This window comes from Somniosus microcephalus, chromosome 1 (assembly GCF_052327205.1).
Source record: "Somniosus microcephalus isolate GS21.2 chromosome 1, FLI_Smic_1.0, whole genome shotgun sequence".
Taxonomy (NCBI): Eukaryota; Metazoa; Chordata; class Chondrichthyes; order Squaliformes; family Somniosidae; genus Somniosus; species Somniosus microcephalus.
The window spans coordinates 13,291,934-13,311,880 of record NC_140987.1 but is presented as its reverse complement, the minus strand read 5'-3'; the positions used below and the strand labels follow the sequence as shown (position 1 = coordinate 13,311,880).

General features: G+C 46.2%; 1 protein-coding gene across 4 annotated transcripts in view; it reads left to right on the top strand.

Annotated features, from left to right (window-relative positions):
- lifra (LIF receptor subunit alpha a) overlaps positions 1 to 19,947 on the top strand; it is a 229,468-nt gene that overhangs the window by 137,327 nt on the left and 72,194 nt on the right. For all 4 annotated transcript variants that reach the window (XM_085967341.1, XM_085967430.1, XM_085967272.1 and 1 more), the window contains 2 exons: positions 4,419 to 4,567; positions 9,938 to 10,101. In XM_085967341.1, the coding sequence (XP_085823467.1) occupies positions 4,419 to 4,567; positions 9,938 to 10,101 (313 nt within the window). The remainder of the gene's footprint in view (positions 1 to 4,418; positions 4,568 to 9,937; positions 10,102 to 19,947) is intronic.

The following is a 19,947-nucleotide window of genomic DNA, read 5'->3' as shown; positions in this document are numbered from 1 at the left end:
GAAGGTAAGCATGCAGGTGCAGCAGGCGGCTAAGAAGGCAAATGGTATGTTGGCCTTCGTAGCAAGAGGGTTCGAGTACAAGAACAAGGATGTCTTGCTGCAGTTGTACAGGGCCTTGGTGAGACCACATCTTGAGGATTGTGTGCAGTTTTGGTCGCCTTACCTGAGGAAGGACGTTCTTGCCATGGAGGGAGTGCAGCGAAGATTCACCAGGCTGATACCTGGGATGGCAAGAATGACGTACGAGGAGAGATTGTGTCAATTGGGCTTATACTCACTGGAGTTTAGAAGATTGAGAGGGGATCTCATTGAAACCTATAGAATTCTGTCAGGCCTGGACAGGCTAGATGCAGGAAGGATGTTCCCGATGGTCGGGGAGTCCAGAACCAGGGGTAACAGTCTAAGGATAAGGGGTAAGCCATTTAGGACTGAAATGAGGAGGAATTTCTTCACCGAGAGTGGTGAACCTGTGGAATTCTCTGCCACAGAGGGCGGTGGAGGCCAATTCATTAAATATATTCAATAAGGAGTTGGATATATTTCTTGAAGCTAAAGAGATCAAGGGATATGGGGAGAAGGCAGGGACAGGGTACTGAGTTTGGATGATCAGCCATGATCGCATTGAATGGCGGAGCAGGCTCGAGGGGTCGAATGGCCGACTCCTGCTCCTATCTTCTATGTTTCTATGAGGGACTTCAGTTATGAGGAGAGGTTGGAAAAGTTAGGACTGTTCTCCTTGGAACAGTGAAGATTAAGAGGTGACCTAATCGAGGTTTTCAAGGTGATAAGAGGATTTGATAGAATAGGTAGAGAAAAATGATTCCCTCTGATGAGTGAATCATAGATTTAAAATCATGGGCGAAAGATCTAGAGGGGAGAGGAGGAGAAATATTATCACTGAATTGTCAGAATCTGGAACACTCGACCTGAAAAGGTGGTGGAAGCTGATTCCATCAATAATTTTCAAGGGAGTTGGACGGTTCTGGAGGATGAGGAACTCACAGGGTTACGGACAAAAAGCGGGGCTGTGGGACTAAGCATGACTGCTCCTTCAAAGAGCCGGCACAGGCACGATGGGCCGAATGGCCTCCTTCTGTGCTGTAAGTTTCTATGATTCTATATTACTAACCAAGTCTCTTTATCCCCTTGTAACTTCAAATATAATTATATTTTTGACTAGTTGTCGGGATGCGGGTGACGCTGGCAAAACCGCTTTATTATCCATCCCCTGTTGCCCTGAAAAGGTGGTGGTGAGACTTCTTGAGCAATTGATTACAACCAAGTGGCTCGCTAATCTACTTCTGAGCGCATTAAGAGTCAACCATGTTTAATGTGGGACAAGAGTCCGGTGCAGACCAGACCGGGGTAGCAGGTGACCTTCCTTTTCAGAACACGAGTGAAACTTGTAGTGTTTTTATAACAATCTGACAGCTTTCATGGTCATTAAACCTCCCCCCCACCCCGCCATCACCCAGTTCCAGTCCACAAATGACCAGATTTATTGAACTCTGTTTCAAAACTTGACCTGGTGGGATTTTAAACTCGTGTCATGAGAGTCCCCCTGCCTGATTTATACCAGATTTCTTTGATTTCTGCTTCCCCAACGCAGAGCTAAAATTGGGAGGTAGCTGCAGTGAGAATTCAACTGATCATAGAGTTTCCTATCACTGGCACAGAGTGTTGTCGTATAGAAGGACAGCTCCGCCTTCCCTACTTCTCGCTTTCTTTTAAACTTTTCGTGGTGAATTTTGTGCTCATTAAAGTGAGGGATGCTGGTATTGGGGAATGGAGATCTTCCTTGCTTCAGGCACTCCCAGGTTGGGTATCTTTACAGATGCAGTAAAGCTCATTGAAACATACAAGATTCTGAGGGGGATTGACAGGGTAGATGCTGAGAGGTTATTTCCCCTAGCTGGAGAGTCGAGAACCAGGGGGCACAGTCTCGAGATAAGGGGTCGGCCATTTAGGACTGAGATGAGAGATTTCTTCACTCAGAGGGCGGTGAATCTTTGGAATTCTCTACCCCAGAGGGCTGTGGAGGCTCAGTCGTTGAGTATATGCAAGGCTGAGATCGATAGATTTTTGGCCTCTAGGGGAATCGGCGGTAAAGTGTTGAGGTCTAAGATCAGCCATGATCTTATCGAATGGCGGAGCAGGCTCAAAGGGCCAAATGGCCTACTCCTGCTTCTATTTCTTACGTTCTCGTGTCCTGTAAGGGGCAGATTGTTGCTGTGGGCCCATGCTTACTAGGAACTGGGATACAGCTGCCTAACCTCACTTCACATTGGGTCCTTACAGTCACCAGGCAGATGAGACCTTCATCCCAAGTCCCAAAGATGAAAGGCCAGTATGTAAGTCACTGCTAATCCACCAAGGGCCTGCATTTTCAATTTGGACAGCTCGAGGAAGCATGTTCCATCGAGCAGCAGTCTGACCATGTTTATAGTGGGGGAAATGCAGTAAGCTCGCTATCCTAGCCCTGTTGCTGACCGACAGACAGTACTGAAGTTGGTAGGCTGTGTGAGTGCTAACTGAATATGTTTCTTTTTTTTTCAACTGAAAAGAACTTGCATTTAAATAGCACCATGTCTTGTCTCAAAGTGCTTTACAACCAGTGAATAACTTTTAAAGTGTAATCACTGTTGTTATTTAGGGAAATACGGCAGCCAGTTTGCACACAGCAAGGTTCCACATATTAGCAGTGAGATAAATGACCTGGTAATCTGCTTTTGTCGGTGCTGATTGAGACAGTAATGTTGCCCAGGACACGGGGAGAATTCCCTGCTCTTATTCCAATAGTGCTATGGGATCTTTAATATCCACCTGAACTGGCAGCCGGGCCGTTGTCGTAACATCTCGTTCCAAAGATGACGCCTTCGACACTGTAGCACTCCCTCAGTACTGCACTGTCAGCCGAGATTATGTGCTCAAGTCTTGGAGTGGGACTTGAACCACGGCCATCTGACTAGAGGTCAGATTGGTTCCAATTCAGCTAAGGGGACATTTTAGTTCCCTTTTTGACTCAAATAAGTATCCATTTTTTTCTCTCTTTACTTACTGACTACAATTGACTGATTTAACTCCCCCAGTGATTTACTGGGTAAAGGATACTGTGTGGTGTTGGACTGAGTCAGGAAGATGCCAGGTATGTGCTGAGTTATCTGATGGGCAGTAGCAGGGGCTACAGTAGGTCTCAGCAGTCTTTTCTTCGAAGGGGAAAAAATCAGCCATGGTTCCTGTCCTGATCACAGTGACCCTCCAGTGTAGCACTGAGGGGGTGCTCCACTGTCGAAGGTGCCGTCTTTAAGATGAGACATTAAACCAAGGCCCCTCAGGAGGATGTAAAAGATCCCCTGGCACTATTCAAAGAAGAGCAGGGGAGTTCTGGCCAATATTTATCCCTCAACCAACATGACTAAGATGTTTGCACGGTTTGAAGCAAGCTCCATGTAAGCCTTTTCCTGCACTCTGCGGCAGGGACTGGAGGGGCCGAATGGCCTGTTTCCTTTTCGAACTTCCATGTATTTCTCTCCAGCCCTCTGCCCTGAACAATTCCTTCAGTATTTCTGACCTCGGCCACCTCTCTGATTTCCAAGCTGGCCTCTCCCATTCCCTTTCTGCTGTTTTCCCTTCCATTGTGGAACACTCACTCACCTTTTCACTGCTTTGACTAAGGAAATAAGAAAAAGATTCGAACCCGTCCCCTTACTACACCTCTCGGAATCACCTCACGTACAAAACAGTACAGTGACCGCTCTTGTGAAGCCATTTTGCACCAGTCGCATTCTACAAAGGGCAATGAGACAAATGATCAGTGTATCTGTTTTTTGGTCATGTGGATTCAAGGAGGACCATCAACCAGGACACTGGGAGAACTCCTCTGCTCTCAATAGCACCATGGAACCTATAACAGCCACTGGTGTCGGCCGTGGCTCAGTGGGTAGCACACTCGCATCTGAGTCAGAAGGTTGTGGGTTCAAGCCCCACTCCAGAGACTTGAGCTCAAAAATCTAGGCTGACACTCCAGTGCAGTACTGCGGGAGTGCTGCACTGTCGGAGGTGCCGTCTTTCAGGTGAGATATTAAACCGAGGCTCCGTCTGCGCTCTCAGGTAGCTGTAAAAGATCCCGTGGCACCATTTCGAAGAAGAGCAGGGGAGTTCGCCCCGGTGTCCTGGCCAATATTTATCCCTCAACCAACATTATTGCTGCTGCGATACCCACGTAATCAATGAGTCTGATAACGGTCACCATTTGGGCTCTAAAATGACCCTGATGTCACTTGTGCAAGGTACCGGATGGTACCAGGTGCCTGTGGAATCGTGCCTCGGCCTGAATGGGGAAAGAAAGGGAGAAAATTACACAGGAAAGTTTTTTAAAAATCTACAGTTAAACAATTTATTCCTTTTTTTCTTCTTAGGTCACCAAATGACTGCACAAAAGTGGGAACTAATAACTTCGTCGAACGTGACCTTCTTCTGTTTGAGGATTTAATGTTACAGATAACTGCTGTCAACGATCTGGGCACACAGACATCGGAAAAGTTTCGAGTGGAGGAAAAGGACTTTGGTAAATGTCAAAAGCACTTGCTTCAATTTTAAAACAATTCAGAGCCTTCACTTCAGGCTACATACATGAATGTATCATAGAATGGTTACAGCATGGAAGAAGGCCATTCGGCCCGTCGAGCCCGTGTTGACTCTCGGCTAGTCCCACTCCGCTGCCCTTTCCCCGCAGCCGTGTAAATTTTTTTCCTTCAGATACTTATCCATCTCCCTTTTGAAAGATAAGATTGAGCCTGCCTCCATCACCCTTTCAGGCAGTGCATTCCAGATCTTAACCACTCGCTGCGTAAAAAAGTTACTTCTTACGTCGCCTTTGGTTCTTTTGCCAATCACCTTAAATCTGTGTCCTTTGGTTCTCGACCCTTCTGCCAATGGAAACAGTTTCTCTCTGTCGAGAGCCCTCATGATTTTGAACACCTCTATCAAATCTCCTCTCAACCTTCTCTGCTCCAAGGAGAACAACCCCAGCTTCTCCAGTTTATCAACGTAACTGAAATCCTTTATTCCTGGAATCATTCTCGTAAATCTTTTCTGCACCTTCACATCCTTCCTAAAGTGTGGTGCCCAGAATTGGACACAGTACTCCAGTTGGGGCCGAACCAGTGTTTTATACAGGTTGCATTGGAGGCAGTTCAGAGAAGGTTCACGAGGTTGATTCCGGAGATGAAGGGGTTGTCTTATGAAGAAAGGTTGAGCAGGTTGGGCCTATACTCATTGGAGTTTAGAAGAATGAGAGGGGATCTTATAAAATTCTAACAGGACGAGACAGACTAGATGCAGGAAGGCTGTTCCTGATGGCGGGGGAGTCCAGAACCAGGGGTCACAGTCTAAGGATAAGGGGTAAGCCATTTAGGACAGAGATGAGGAGGAATTTCTTCACCTGTGGTGAACCTGCAGAATTCTCTACCACAGAAGACAGTTGAGACCAATTCATTAAATATATTCAAGAAGGGGTTAGATATATTTATTAAGGCTAAAGGGATATGGGGAGAAAGCAGGGACAGGGTACTGAATTTGGATGATCAGCCATGATCGCATTGAATGGCGGAGCAGGCTCGAGGGGCCGAATGGCCTACTCCTGCTCCTATTTTCTATGTTTCTATGAAACATAAGATTCTGAAGGGGCTTGACAGGGTAGATGCACAGTAGATGTTTCCTCTCATGGGGAATCTAGAACTAGGGGGCATAATTTCAGAGTAAGGGGGCACCCATTTAAAACAGGAATGAGGAGGAATTTCTTCTCTGAAGGTCGTGAATCTTTGGAATTCTCTTCCCCAGAGAGCTGTGGAGCCTGGGTCATTGAATATATTTAAGGTGGAGATAGACAGATTTTTGAAAGGTAAGGGAGTCGAGGGTTATGGGGAGCGGGCAGGGAAGTGGAGTTGAGGCCAAGATCAGATCAGCCTTGATCTTATTGAATGGCGGAGCAGGCTCGAGGGGCCAAATGACCTACTCTTGCTCTTACATCTTATGTTCATCATAATTTCCACACTTTTGTACTCTATACCTCTATTTATGAAGCCCAGGATCCCGTATGCCTTTTTAACTGCTTTCTCAACCTGCCCTGCCATCTTCAACAATTTGTGCACACATACCCCCAGGTCTCTCCGTTCGTGCACCCCCTTTATAGGATTGTACAATTTAGTTTATATTTCCCCTCCTCATTCTTTCTACCAAAATGTATCACTTCACACATTTCTGCGTTAAATTTCATCTGCCACGTGTCCGCCCATTTCACCAGCCTGTCCGTGTCTTCCTGAAGTCTCTCACTCTCCTCACTGTTCGCTATACTTCCAAGTTTTGTGTCATTGCAGATTTTGAAATTTACCCACGTCCAAGTCATCATTAATATATATCAAGAAGAGCAGTGGTCCTAGAACCAACCACTGGGGAACACTACTGTATACCTTTCTCCAGTCCAAAAAACAACCATTTACCATGACTCACTCTCTCCTGTCACTTGGCAGATTTCGTATCCATGCTGCCACTGTCCCTTTTATTCCCTGGGCTTCAACTTTGCTGGCAATCCTATTATGTGGCACTTTATCAAGTGCTTTTTGGAAATCCATGTACACCACATCAACCGCATTGCCCTTATCAGCCCTCTCTGTTATCTCATCAAAAAAACTTGATCAAGTTGGTTAAACACGATTTGCCTTTAACAAATCCATGCTGGCTTTCCTTAATTAATCCACACCTATCCAAGTGACTGTTAATTTTGTCCCTGATTACTGTTTCTAAAAGCTTCCCCACTACAGAGGTTAAACTGACTGGCCTGTCGTTGCAGCGTTTATCTTTACACCCTTTTTTTGAAAAATGGTTTAACATTTGCAATTCTCCAGTCCTCTGGCACCACTCCCGTATCTATGGAGAATTGGAATATTATGGCCAGTACCTCCGCGATTTCCACCCTCAATTCCCTCAGCATCCTAGGATGCATCCCATCCGCTCCTGGTGGCATATCTACTTTAAGTACAGCCAGCCTTTCTAATACCTCTTCATCAATGTTTATACTATCAAGTTCCTCCACTACCTCCTCCTCTCACTATGTCTATGGCAGCATCCTCTTCCTTGGTGAAGACAGATGCAAAGTACTCTTTTAGTACCTCAGCCATACCCTCTGCCTCCATGTGTAGGTCTCCTTGTTGGTCCCTAATCGGCCCCACCCCTCCTCTTACTACCCTTTTACTATTTATATGCCTATAGAAGACTTTTGGATTACCTTTTATGTTGCCTGCCATTCTATTCTCATACCCTCTCTTCGCCCCTCTTATTTTCTTTTTCACTTCTTCTCTGACCTTTCTATATGTAGCCTGATTCTCAGGTGTATTTACAACCTGACATCTGTCATACACGCTCTTTTTCTGCTTCATTATATTCTCTATCTGTTTCGTCATCCAGGGAGCCCTGACTTTAGTTGCCCTGCCTTTACCCCTAGTGGGAATGTACCTCGACTGTACTTGAACTATTTCCTCTTTAAAGGCAGCCCATTGTTCCACTACAGTTTTGTCTGCCAATCTTTGATTCCAGTTTACCTGGGCCAGATTCATTCTCATCCCACAGAAATTGGCTTTCCCCCAGTTAAACATTTTTACTCTCGATTGCTCTCTGTCCTTTTCCATAGCTAATCTAAACCTTATGATAGTATGATCACTGTTCCCTAAATGTTCACCTACTGACACTTGCTCCACTTGACCCACCTCATGCCCCAGAACCAGATCCAGCAATGCCTCCTCCCTTGTCAGGCCAGAAACATACTGATCAAGAAAGTTCTCCTGAACACACTTCAGAAATTCTTCCCACTCTCTGCCCTTTACACTATTACAATCCCAGTCTATATTAGGATAGTTGAAGTCCCCCATTATTACTACAGTTCTTGCACCTCTGTAATTTCTCTGCAAATTTGCTCCTCCATATCTTTCCCACTATTTGGTCTATAGAATACACCTAGTAGTGTAATGGCACCTCTATTATTTCTTAACTCTGGCCATATAGATTCTGTCCCTGACCCCTCCAGGGCATCCTCCTTCTCCAGCACTGTAACATTCTCCTTGACCAATACTGCCACCCCACCTCCTATCTTTCCTGAACACCTTATAACCAGGAATATTTAATACCCAATCCTGCCCTTTTTTGTGCCAGGTCTGTTATTGCCACAACATCATATTCCCATGTGGCTATTTTTGCCTGCAGTTCACTTACCTTGTTTACTACGCTTCATGCGTTCACATACACACACTGTAAATCCATCTTAGACCATCCTGGATTCTCTCTTAGTTTGACCCCACCTAATACCTCACTCTTTCTTTAGTGCTCTCTGCCTCTCCCAATCCTTTGAGCACTTTATTTCCTCTTTCTAATGTTACATCCTGGTGCCCATCCCCCTGCCAATTTAGTTTAAACCCTCCCCAACAGCACCAGCAAACCTCCCCGCGAGGATATTGGTTCCGGCCCTGTTGGAGTGCAACCCGTCCGGCCTGTACAGGTTCCACCTCCCCCAGAAGCGGCCCCAATGCCCCAGGAATCTGAAGCCCTCCTTCCTGCACCATCTCTCCAGCCACGCGTTCATCTGCTCTATCCTCCTATTTCTATACTCGCTCACGTGTGGCACTGGGAGTAACCCTGAGATTACTACCTTTTGAGGTCCTACTTTTTAATCTCTTTCCTAGCTCCCTAAAATCTGCCTGCAGGACCTCATTCCTCTTTCTACCTATGTCATTGGTACCAATATGGACCACGACCTTTGGCTGTTCACCACCCCCTCACGCCTGATACCGCAGAAATACTTGTCTACTCCCCTAACTAGTGAATCCCCTACCACTATTGCTCTCCCACTCTTCTTCCTCCCCGCTTGTACAGCTGAGCCACCCGTGGTGCCGCGGACTTGGTTCTGGCTGTACTCCCCAGAGGAACCATTGCCCTCACCACTACTCAGTTCCGAATACTGGTTGGAGAGCGAGATTCCCTCAGGGGACTCCTGCACTACCTGCCTGGTCCTCCTCTTCTGTCTGGTGGTCACCCATTCCGTCTCTACCTGCGCACTCCTTAGCTGCAGGGTGACCACCTCCTGAAATGTGTTATCCACGAAGCTCTTAGCCTCTCGGATTCACCACAGTGATGCCAGCTGCTGCTCAAGCTCCGAAACTCGGAGCTTGAGCTCCTCCAGCTGACGACACCTCCTGCACACATGATTATGTAGTTGTAGAGTGTAATTTGTTTGGTTTTCTTTAATGATTTGCTGGGCACGACTCCCACTGGCACGGTTTGCGATAAGTCGTATTGTATTGAGTGGGTACAAGGGCAGGGATTACAATGGCACTATTCTCGAATGCGTGCTTGAAATGGGTTTGAATCAAATTCCTTTCAATGGTATTTCAATATAGGTGTTAACTAATGTTCCCTTTAAACTGCGCAGCGCTCCGTGGAACCCGCACAGCCAGCTTTTCAGTGCAAAAACCGCGCATGTGCGGTATTTTGAATGGCGCCCAAAAAAATTACAGGGAACATTGGTGTTAACCCATCCATTTTCAATAGGTCGGCTCCACTGCTAAAACAGTGCAGAGCAGAATTTGCTACAAGCCCATTAAGCATTTGTACAAGAACAGTGCCAATGATGATTTTTACCCTACAGTGTGTTAAGAGTGACTTATTCCAGAACAGGCTATACAGTCATCCTTAGAGGGTGAACTACACTTGTGTACATCTGAGTCTCATCAGCGTGCAGGATGCAACAGACAACCCAACAATGCAGGTCACACGCTGCCACGGTTTGCATTTGCTAGGACACTTCCTTTCTAAAGCTTAACTCTATATCTGATCCTCTCGGTAGAGGTGACATTCTCTGGACCTTATTGTTTATCTGTTTGTATTTCAGTGTTCCTGCCTTACGCACCAGAGCTCCTCGGGGTGTTTAAAGGTTCGTCTGACTTCCAGCTGACGGTGGAGTGGAATGAAGGCGGTGAGATATACGGGCTGGATTTAAAACTGATCTTCCAAATCCAGGTGCTCCGGACACACACACTGCACGAGGTCTGGACGGTAAGTGAAATGATAACACAGGACATGGAGAATTAGTACCTGTCATTGTACCAATTTAAAAAAAACCTTGAAGGATTATTGCAGCCAATAATGTATTTCTGGTCCTAGGCTGTGCGTGCCAGAGGTTTTCAGTTCTCTCCCTTCCTGTTCTGTAAGAGCTGGCCTGTGATGGAGTACATAAGAACATAAGAATTAGTGGCAGGAGTCGGCCATATGGCCCCTCGAGCCTGCTCCGCCATTCAATAAAATCATGGTTGATCTTTGATCTCAACTCCACTTTCCTGCCCGATCCCCATATTCCTTGATTCCTCTAGAGACCAAAAGTCTGTCTATCTCGGCCTTGAATATACTCAATGATTCAGCATCCACAGCCCTTTCGGGTCGAGAATTCCAAAGATTCACAACCCTCTGAGTGAAGAAATTCCTCCTCGTCCTGAGACTGTGCCCCCTAGTTCTAGACTCTCCAGCCAGGGGAGACAACCTCTCGGCATCTACCCTGTCAATCCCCCTCAGAATCTTGTATGTTTCAATGAGATCACCTCTCATTCTTCTAAACTCCAGAGAGTATCGGCCCATTCTACACAATCTCTCATCATAGGACAATCCTCTCATCCCAGGGATCAATCTAGTGAACCTTTGTTGCACCGCCTCTAAGGCATTTATGTCCTTTCTCAGATAAGGAGACCAAAACTGTGCACAGTACTCCAGGTGTGGTCTCACCAAAGCCCTGGACAATTCTAGTAAGACTTCCTTACTCTTGTACTCTAACCCCCTTGCAATAAAGGCCAACATGCCATTTGACTTCCTTATTGCTTGCTGTACCTGCTTGCTAACTGTGTTTCCTGTACGAGGACACCTAAATCTCTCTGATCACCAACATTTAAAAGTTTCACACCATTTAAAAAATACTTGTTTTTCTATTCTTCCTACCAAAGTGAATAACTTCACATTTCCTCAAATTATACTCCATCTTCCGCCTTATTGCCCACTCACTTAACTATGAATTTAAACAAGGGGAATTATGATGCCATGAGACGGGAACTGAGTAGGTCTGATTGGACAACGTTCCTGGGAGGACTGGAGGTAGATAAACAATGGCAAACATTTAAAGATAGAATGACAAAATTGCAAAAATTGTTTATACCAATCTGGCATAAAAGGAAATCTAAAAAGGTGACTCAACCGTGGATAACAGGGGAAATTAGAGACAGCATAAAATCCAAAGATAGGGCGTATAAAATAGCCAAAAAAAGCGCCAGAGCGGAAGATTGGGAACAGTTTAAGATAGAGCAAAGGAGGGCAAAGGGCATGATCAAGAGGGGCAAAATAGCTTACGAAAACAAGCTGGCGGAAAATATAAAAACTAACTCCAAAAGCTTTTATAAATATATCAAAAGGAAAAGACTGGTGAAAACCAAAGTTGGTCCATTGCAGTCAGATACGGGGGAATATATAATGGGAAATAAGGAAATGGCAGATCAACTAAATGCATACTTTGGGTCAGTCTTTACGAAGGAAGACACAAAAAACCTCCCTGGGATATCGGGAAAAATAGGGACATTGGCAAAGGAGGAACTGACGCAAATCAATATCTCTAAGGATATGGTGTTAAGGAAGCTAAAGGGATTGAAGGTGGACAAATCCCCAGGGCCTGATAACATGCATCCTAGGGTACTGAAGGAGGTGGCCCTAGAGATAGCGGATGCACTAAGGATGATTTTTCAGAATTCATTAGACTCGGGAACAGTGCCGATGGATTGGAGGGTAGCTAACGTTACCCCACTATTCAAAAAGGGGGGTAGGGAAAAAGCAGGTAACTACAGACCTGTAAGCCTTACATCAGTTGTGGGCAAAATGCTGGAGTCCATCATTAAGGATGAAATAGCGGAGCACTTAGCAAATGGGGACAGGATAGGACAGAGTCAACATGGATTTACAAAGGGTAAATCGTGCTTGACTAATCTATTGGAATTTTTTGAGGGAGTAACTGGTAGAATAGATGGGGGAGAGCCAGTAGATGTGGTGTACCTGGACTTCCAAAAGGCCTTCGATAAGGTCCCACATAAAAGATTAGCATGGAAAATTGAGGCTCATGGGATAAAGGGGAAAGTTTTGGCGTGGATAGGGAACTGGCTGTCAGATAGAAAACAGAGAGTTGGAATAAACGGCTCATTTTCTGAATGGCAGGCAGTAACAAGTGGGGTACCACAGGGATCTGTCCTGGGCCCCCAGCTGTTCACAATTTACATTAATGACCTGGATCAGGGAGTCGGATGCAGCATTTCCAAATTTGCAGACGACACTAAACTAGGAGGGGGGGTGGGCTCAGAGGAAGAGACCAGGAAGCTCCAGAGCGATTTGGACAGACTGGGCGATTGGGCGGATAAATGGCAGATGCACTATAATGTGGACAAGTGCGAAGTTATCCACCTTGGGTGCAGGAACGGGAGGGCAAATTATTATTTAAATGGCAATAGATTGGGAGAGGGGGAAGTACAGAGAGACCTGGGTGTTCTTGTACACCAGTCACTGAAGGCGAGCATGCAGGTGCAACAGGCGGTCAAGAAGGCAAACGGTATGCTGGCCTTCATAGCAAAAGGGTTAGAATACAGGAACAGGGATACCTTGCTGCAGCTGTACAGGGCACTGGTGAGACCACACCTCGAGTACTGTGTACAGTTTTGGTCGCCTCATCTGAGGAAGGATGTTCTTGCCATGGAGGGGGTGCAGCGGCGATTCACCAGGCTGATACCAGGAATGGCGGGAATGACCTATGAGGAGAGACTATGTAGTTTAGGGATGTACACACTGGAGTTTAGAAGATTGAGAGGGGACCTCATAGAAGTGTATAAAATTCTGACAGGTCTAGACAGACTGGATGCAGAAGGAATGTTTCCCTTGGCGGGTGAGAACAGAACTAGAGGACATAATTTAAGGATAAGGGCTAAACCATTTAGGACAGAGATGAGGGGGAATTTCTTCACTCAGAGAGTGGTGAACCTGTGGAACTCATTGCCACAGAGGGCAGTGTACGCCAGCTCATTAAATATATTTAAGAGGGAATTAGATATATTTCTACGGGCAAAAGGGGTTAAGGGTTACGGAGAGAAGGCGGGGACGGGATACTGAATTAAAGGATCAGCCATGATCTCATCGAATGGCGGAGCAGGCACGAAGGGCCGAATGGCCTACTCCTGCTCCTATCTTCTATGTATCTATGTATCTATGTATAATCCTTTTGCAGACTTTTTGTGTATTACGCACAGCTTTATGTTCCCACCTAGCTTTGTATTGTCAGCAAACTTGGATACATTGCCCTCTGAGTACATAGGAACAGGAGTCGGCCATTTAGCTCCTCGAGCCTGTTCCGCCATTCAGTGAGATCATGGTTGATCTACGACCTAACTCTATATACCTGTCTTTAATACCTTTGGTTAACAAGCTATCAATCTCCGATTTAAAATTAACAATTGATCTAGCATCTGTTAGATCCGTGTGTTAATGGAGACACGGAATGCAGGAGTTGATTTAACAAGTGTTTACTGAACAAAGTCTGGAGGTGAACTAACTACACTAGACGCTACACAGGCTTATATACCCGAGTGGTTACTACTGGTACTACAGTATACAGGGGCTTCAAAAACATAGTTCCTCTTAAAGGTACATACACTACAATTCCTCCCCTTTTAGATAAATAGTACATAACATTTTAAGTAATCATTAAATAACATTTTTACAAGAACAATAATATACACATTTGCTGAAGTTAATCAATTACAAATTCAGTCTCTCTGGAGGCTTCCTGACTCGGCCCGGATAACGCCTCGGTGGTGTAGTAGGTTCTTTTGGCAAGGTCGATTCGGCTTCAATGCTAGTGTCGGGTTTATCTGGTTCCAGTATCACCAGATCGGAGGTAGATACGATGGGTATCTCTGCTTCATCACTAGGCGTATAGAGTTGTGGTGTAGGTTGTCCTTTTTTGGATGACTCTATGATCTGGTCAGCATGGCGCCTTATTATGCTTTCTCCAATGTCCACGGTATACATCAGCGGTCCTAGTCGTGTGCAAATAGTTCCAGGCTGCCATTTCTCGGTACGGTAGTCCCGGGCCAAAACTGGTTGACCTATCTAGAAGGTTCTAGTTGTCCTTTCATTCATGCTTTGAAATTGCCGGTTCTCTACGTCCCTTCTGACGTTTGGCTTGACCAAATCCAGCCAGCATCTTAGGCTTCTATTGAAAAACATCGTGGCGGGGGTTTGGTTTGTAACCACATGTGTTGCATTCCTGTACGCAAACAAGAAGTTATCTACCTTATGTTGTAGATTTATGTCTTCATTACCCATGGCCTTTATGGCCTTCTTGAAGGTCTGGACAAACCTTTTAGCCAATCCATTGGTGGCGGGATGGTATGGGGCGGACGTGTAGTGCTTAACCCCATTGTTTTTTAAGAACTTCCTGAATTCTTCGGACACAAATTGCGGTCCATTATCAGAACAGATCTGTTCAGGCAGCCCATTCCTGACGAATATGGTCCTTAATACTGTGATGGTTTTTTCCGTGGTGGTGGAGGACATCTTTATTACCTCCGGCCACTTGGAGTGTGCATCCACCGCGATTAAGAACATTGAGTCCATAAATGGACCAGCAAAGTCAATGTGTACCCTTTGCCATGGAGATGAGGGCCACTCCCATGGATGTAGAGGGGCTTGTGGTGGGGCGTTTTGGACCTTCTGGCATCCTAGACAGCTCTTGGTCATTTCTTCGATGTCTCCATCGATACCTGGCCACCACACAAACGCTCTGGCTAAGTTCTTCATTTTCACTCCACCCAGATGCCCCTCGTGAAGCTCCTTTAGCACTTTATACTGGAGTTTGGGTGGAATCACCACTCTGGATCCACACATCAAGGTTCCTCGGCACACTGACAGCTGTTCTCTTCTTTGCGAGAATGCTGGCAACAGTGGTTCGCCATGTGCTGGCCATCCCTTCACCGTTAAATCGTAGACTCGTGAGTCGGGTCATTTCGCGTTTCCTTTTCAGTGGTAGAATTTGTCACCGGTAGACATTCCACTATGGTCGAGTGGAACATCTCCACTGGGTCCACTGTAGGCGCCTCTTCCACCGTTGGCAACGGTAGGCGCGATAACCCGTCAGCATTCCCATGCTGTTTTGTTCCTTTGTATTCTGTCATATTGGTGTGCCCCTAGGAAAAGGGACCACCTCTGTAGCCTTTGCGCTGTCATAATGGGAACGCCCTTTTTAGGGTTGAATATGGAGACGAGGGGTTGATGGTCAGTCAACAAGGTAAATTTTTGTCTGTGTAGGTAATGGTTGAGTTTCTTCACCCCCCACACCAGGCTGAGTGCCTCCCTGTCGATCTGGGCATAGTTACGCTCAGCTGAGTTCAATGAGCGTGACGCAAAAGCTATCGGCCGCTCCGAGCCATCAGGGAATCTATGCGATAATACCGCTCCCACGCCGTAAGGGGATGCATCGCACGCCAGTCTGATTGGCAGTGATGGGTTGTAATGAGCCAACACTTCCCTGGACGTGATCAAGCTTTTGCATTTATGGAAGGCACGTTTACAGTCTTCGCTCCATTTCCAAACTACTCCCGTTCGTAGCAGTGCGTTAAGAGGGTGCAGAACCGTCGACAAGTTGGTAAAAATTTATGATAGTAATTTACTAATCCCAGGAACTACCCTAATTGTGAGACATTTTCAGGCGCTGGGGCCTTTACAACCGCTTCAATTTTTTCAGGTGACTTATGCAACCCTTCTTCGTTAATGACATGGCCACAATATGATATTTGTTTCTGGAAAATTTCGCACTTGGGGCGATTTGCTCGTAGGCCCCGTTCTCTCAGCCTTGTGAGCACCTGCTCCAAGTTGGCAAGGCGCTCGTTGTCGTTTTCTCCTGTTACAAGGATGTCGTCTAGGTAGCATTGAGTCCCCGGAATCGCTTGCAGGACTTGCTCCATAGCTCTTTGCCAGATAGCCGGAGCTGATGCCACTCCGAAAACCAGTCGATTGTACTGGTACAGGCCTTTGTGTGTGTTTATCGTGAGATACCTTTTAGAGGCCTCCTCAACCTCCATCTGTAGATATGCCTGTGCTAAGTCAATTTTGGTGAAACGTTTCCCTCCGGATAGTGAGGTGAAAATATCTTCTATTCTTGGAAGAGGATACTGTACCGTGTGAAGAACCGGGTTTACAGTCACCTTGAAATCCCCACAGATGCGAACTTTTCTCTGTTCCTCAGACTTATCATTATTCAACGTTTTCTTCATGACCGGGACGATGGGTGTTGCCCACTCGCTCCAATCTACCTTGGATAACACGCCTGCTTTTTCCAAATTCTCCAGCTCTGCCTCGACGGCTGGACGAATTGCGTATGGCTCCGCCCTTGCTTTAAAAAACTTGGGAATTGCCGCATCTTCCACTTTTATTGAGGCGGTGGCGCCTTTCAGGGTTCCTAGTTCCTGTTGAAACACTTCTTTGGCGTTAGCCAAGATTTCTTTTAATCGTCCAGGTATGACGTCATCATCGTTTTTTTTCTTACTGGTCACCGTCAGTGCCTGAATGGAGTGCCAGTCTAAACGTATCTTTCTGATCCATTCAAGTCCCAACAACGGTGGACCACCATCTTGCAGAACGTATAAATACAACTTCTGTATTTCCTTGCCGTTGTATACAACAGACACCCTTATTTTCCCTCTGGGGTATACTTTCTGCCCCGTATATGTCTTCAAGATAATGGATGTGTCTTTCAAAGGTATATGCGGAAATAGCCGCTCGTAATCCCGTCGATTTATGACGGTCAGAGCTGATCCTGTATCTAGCTCCATTTTGACTGGGGACCCCGCTAACGTGAGGGTAACCCAAATGGTCTGGTAATCTTCTTTGGCAATTACATTATGTAATTTGAGACAGCTTAGTCTCTTGTTTCCGGAGTCGCTATCGCTCTTCTGGTCTTCGGAGCTACTGTCCGTCATCATTTGTACCTTTCTGTACTTTTCCTGATTGACCTTTTTACTGTCAGCGGATTTCTTTCCAGATCTGCATACACGTGCAATGTGTCCCATCTTTCCGCATTGCCTGCATGCTTTGTCCTTGAACCAGCAGTCCTTCTGGTCATGGGTGGATCTGCCGCAGCGATAACATCTCTCAAAACCCCGTGTCATTTCATGGGTGCCGAAGTCCTGTGGCTTTTGCTGTATCTCTGCAGCTCCTCTTGCTGCTGCTTCGTATGATACAGCCACACTGAAAGCCTTGTCCAATGTCAAATCTTTCTCAGAAAGTAGTCTTTTCTGTGTTCCTTCGCTTAGGAGACCGCAGACGAATTTGTCTCGTAGAGAATCTGCCAGTCCTGCCCCGAATTGGCAGTGCTTTGACAGCTTTCGTAATTCGGTGAGGTAATCAGCGTTACTTTCATTCTTGTGCTGATTCCTCCTGAAGAATTTGAATCGTTCCGCTATCAGCAGCGGTGTTGGGTTTAAGTGCTCCTGTAAGGTATCAACAATCTCCTTAAAATTCTTGTCCATCGGTTTGGCTGGAGTGATCAAGTTTCGTAACAGCCCGTATGTCCTTGCGCCCATCAGATTTAGAAGTACCGATGCCTTTTTATCATCCGCTACTTCATTCGCCTTGCAATATACCTCCACTCTTTCCACATATGTGGTCCAATCTTCTATATCACTATCGAAAGCAGTAATATTGCCAGTCTTCGGCATCTTGAAAATCTAAAATGGCGCTTCCTGCGCTTTTCCTCCGTCCCCGATGGATCAAAATGGCGCCTCCCGCGCTTTGCTTTTCTTCCCTGCCGAGTTAAGATGGTGCTTCCCGCGCTTTGCCGCCGCTGCTGCCAACGCTGTTCTCCGCGGTTCCCGTTGCGACCTGCAGCTTTTCGCGGTATTTCTATTTTTTTTAAATATATCGCTTCAATAGTTTCTCCGTTACTTGGAGAAACGTTCCCGTCATGGAGCGGACCCTCTGGGACTTTCCCCTCCCTCTGCTCGGTCCGAACGCCGACCTGCTTTGCAGCACCGGCCGCGCCCTGAGTGCTCCACCCTCTCTCTCTCTTTGCTTCTGCTTCCCGACTCGCTGCCCGGCCCCGTTGCAGAGCCACCTGATCGAGCTCTAGCCCGCTGCAGCCCAGGAAGGATCAGTGCACTACCTGCCACCAGCCCGTTTAGCTGGTGAAACCACAGTTTTTTTTTCTGGCTTCGACCTTCGTCTGAGGAATCGATCCCCTTGAGGTGCTGCCGAATTGCAGGTAAGTTCGTTTCTAACTCGTCGCCACGGTTAGATCCGTGTGTTAATGGAGACACGGAATGCAGGAGTTGTTTTAACAAGTGTTTAATGAACAAAGTCTGGAGGTGAACTAACTGCACAAGACGCTACACAGGCTTATATACCCAAGTGGTCACTACTGGTACTACAGTATACAGGGGCTTCAAAAACATAAAATAACAACAGAAAATGCTGGAAATACTCAGCAGGCCAGGCAGCATCCGTGGAGAGAGAAACAGAGTTAATGTTTCAGGTCTGGGACCCTTCATCAGAACTGGAAAAAGCTGGAGATGTAACAGATAATAAGCAGGTGCAGAGCCGGGGGGGTTAGGAGGGGAGGAAGAAATAGAAAGCAAAAACGAGAAGGGAAACTGAAAGCCATGAAGATGAACAAGGTTGAATAGATAAACGGAACTCCAGTTCCTCTTAAAGGTACATACACTACACCATCAATTGCCATTTGCGGAAGAGAGTTCCAAACTTCTACCACCCTTTGTGTGTCGAAGTGTTTCCTAATTTCACTCCTGAAAGGTCTGGCTCTAATTTTTAGACTATGACCCCTAGTCCTAGAATCCCCAACCAGCAGAAATAGCTTCTCTCCATCGACCCTATCTGTTCCCCTTAATATCTTGAAAACTTCGATCAGATCACCCCTTAACCTTCTAAATTCTAGGGAATACAACCCTAATTTGTGAAATCTCTCCTCGTAACTTAACCCTTGGAGTCCGGGTATCATTCTGGTAAACCTACGCTGCACTCCCTCCAAGGCCAATATATCCTTCCTAAGGTGTGGTGCCCAGAACTGCTCCCAGTGCTCCAGGTGTGGTCTAACCAGGGTTTTGTACAGCTGCAGCATAACTTCTACCCCCTTGTACTCTTGTCCTCTAGATATAAAGGCCAGCATTCCATCAGCCTTATTGATTATTTTCTGTACCTGTTCATGACATTTTAATGATCTCATAGAATCATAGAAAGTTACAGCATGGAAGGAGGCCATTTCGGCCCATCGTGTCCGCGCCGGCCAACAAAGAGCTATCCAGCCTAATCCCACTTCCCTATGTACGTGGACTCCCAGGTCTCTTTGGACATCCACTGTTTTTAGCTTTTCACCATTTAGAAATTACCCTGTTCTATCCTTTTGTACGTCCGAAGTGGATGACCTCACATTTCCCTACATTGAAATCCATTTGCCACAGTTTTGCCCATTCACTTACTCTGTCGATATTCCTTTGAAATTTTATGCTTTCATCTACACTGCCTACAATGCCGCCTATCTTTGTGTCATCGGCAAATTTGGATATATGACTTTCTATCCCATCATCTAAGTTGTTACTAAATATTGTGAATAGTTGAGGCCCCAACACAGATCCCTGTGGGACACCACCAGTCACATCCTGCCAATTTGAATACCTACCCATTATCCCTACTGCCTGCCTCCTGCCACTAGGTGCCGGCAGCTCCCCAGTATCTTTGCCAGATGTCCATTCTTCACATGAGCCGAGACAGTGAGTGTCATGAGGCTATTTAACCGTGGGCAGGTATCCCAGCTGATAT